General features: G+C 49.0%; 1 protein-coding gene across 1 annotated transcript in view; it reads left to right on the forward strand.

The window, feature by feature from the left end:
* The window catches only part of IL17RE (interleukin 17 receptor E), a 12,302-nt gene that overhangs the window by 3,964 nt on the left and 6,641 nt on the right, over nt 1-1,697 (forward strand). Inside the window, exon 7 of the mRNA XM_021715870.1 lies at nt 1,028-1,096. Within this exon, the coding sequence (XP_021571545.1) occupies nt 1,028-1,096 (69 nt within the window). The remainder of the gene's footprint in view (nt 1-1,027; nt 1,097-1,697) is intronic.

Raw genomic sequence — 1,697 nt, forward strand, 5'->3', positions numbered from 1 at the left:
TGGTTCCAGCTACTTGGAAGGCTGAGGTGGAAGGATCACCTGAGCCCAGCAGGTCGAGGCTGCAGTGGCCATGAGCATGCCACTGCACTCCAGCCTGGGTGACAGAGTGAGACACCAACTCAAAAAAAAACAAAAACAAAAAAAACAAACTTGGGCACGGTGGCTCACACCTGTAATCCCAACATTTGGGAGGCCCAACACTTTGGGAGGCGGGCAGATTGCTTAAGCCCAGGGGTTTGAGACCAGCTGGGCAACATAGCAAATCCACATCTCCACCAAAAAAGAAAAAGAAAATTAGCCCAACGTGATGGCATGTACCTGTAGCTCCAGTTACCTGGGAGGCTGAGGCAAGAGGATTGCTTGAGTCCAGAATTTGGAGGCTGTGGTGAGCCATGACTGCGCCAATGCACTCTAGCTTGGGCAACAGAGTGAGAACCTGACAAAAGAAGAAAAAAAAAGCCTTTCACTTCCCCCAAGAGGTTGTTTCCCTAAAATATAACAAAATGGTCACATTGGTCTTCCATCTCCCACTCTTGGTTCCTGCCTCTCAGAAAATGCCCCATTCTCCCAGCCCAGGCCCTAACATCCCACCTCAACCTCTGTTTGTCACTGTATATAGTTAGTATCATTTACAGGGACTCTTGCTGTACTGTTGAGGCTCTCAGCTCTCTTTGTTTATCTAATGGTGTCCTGTGATGACACCTCACAAGATCACTGTGATGCTAGCATTACATTAATTGAGTTCATGCTTCTAGTACCTCCCACTCGTCTGGCATATGGTGGGGGCTCAGTAAAGAAATATATTCCTTTCCTATCTCCTTTCCCTACACTATCTAGAGCACCTAGAGCAAATGTCAGACTGTTGAGCAGAGACTCTATGAAAGGATATTTCTTGGTGAAAGAAAGGTCTCCTATGAGAGGAAAAATAGGATATGTTGGCTAAGATTCCAGCTCCCTCCTGCCCTGTCCACGGTGCCTATGCTTTTTCTCAGGCATCTCTTGTCTCCTTTTGCTGCTTCATTGACAGAAAATTGTGTCTGGGGGCCACACCACAGAGCTGCCTTATGAATTCCTTCTGCCCTGTCTGTGCATAGAGGTGAGTAGAGGAAAAGATGTCCATGGCTCCACTCCTGGGTCCTCCAGTAGTATAGTTGGTCAAGCATAGCTCCAGAAAGTCAAGTATGAAAAGGATTGAGTGTTACCAAGATACCTAGGAAGGCTGACACCAGCTTGTCTGTGAGCCATACTCTGGGTCAGCAGTGGAAGGGTCCTGCTAAGCATGGGATCTTCTTAGGGCAATTCCAACCTCTACCCTATCCAAACCCTGCTTTCCCTGGCACAGACCTGGCCTCAGTCCACAAACCAAGAATTGACAGCTGCCATCACTGTGTGTTCTGGGGAGTGAAGGCAGGGCATATATGTTCCCAAAAGTCTTGTCCCCTCTTGGCCTCTGTGGCAGGCCTCCTCCTCTTCTTACAAATCTGAAGCACCTTGGCTAGGCTTGGAGACTCAGCACTTTGGGAGGCTGAAGCGAGTATATTGCTTGAGCCTGTGAGTTCGAGACCAGCTGGGCAACTTGGTGAGACCTCGTCTCTATAGTAAATAAAAAATTGAGCCAGGCTCGGTGGCTCAGCCTGTAATCCCACGCCTTTGGGAGGCTGAGGTGAGTGGATTGCCTGAGCCCGCGGGTTCGAGAC

Source organism: Carlito syrichta, unplaced genomic scaffold (assembly GCF_000164805.1).
Source record: "Carlito syrichta isolate Samal-C Ts95f unplaced genomic scaffold, Tarsius_syrichta-2.0.1 Scaffold307981, whole genome shotgun sequence".
NCBI lineage: Eukaryota > Metazoa > Chordata > Mammalia > Primates > Tarsiidae > Carlito > Carlito syrichta.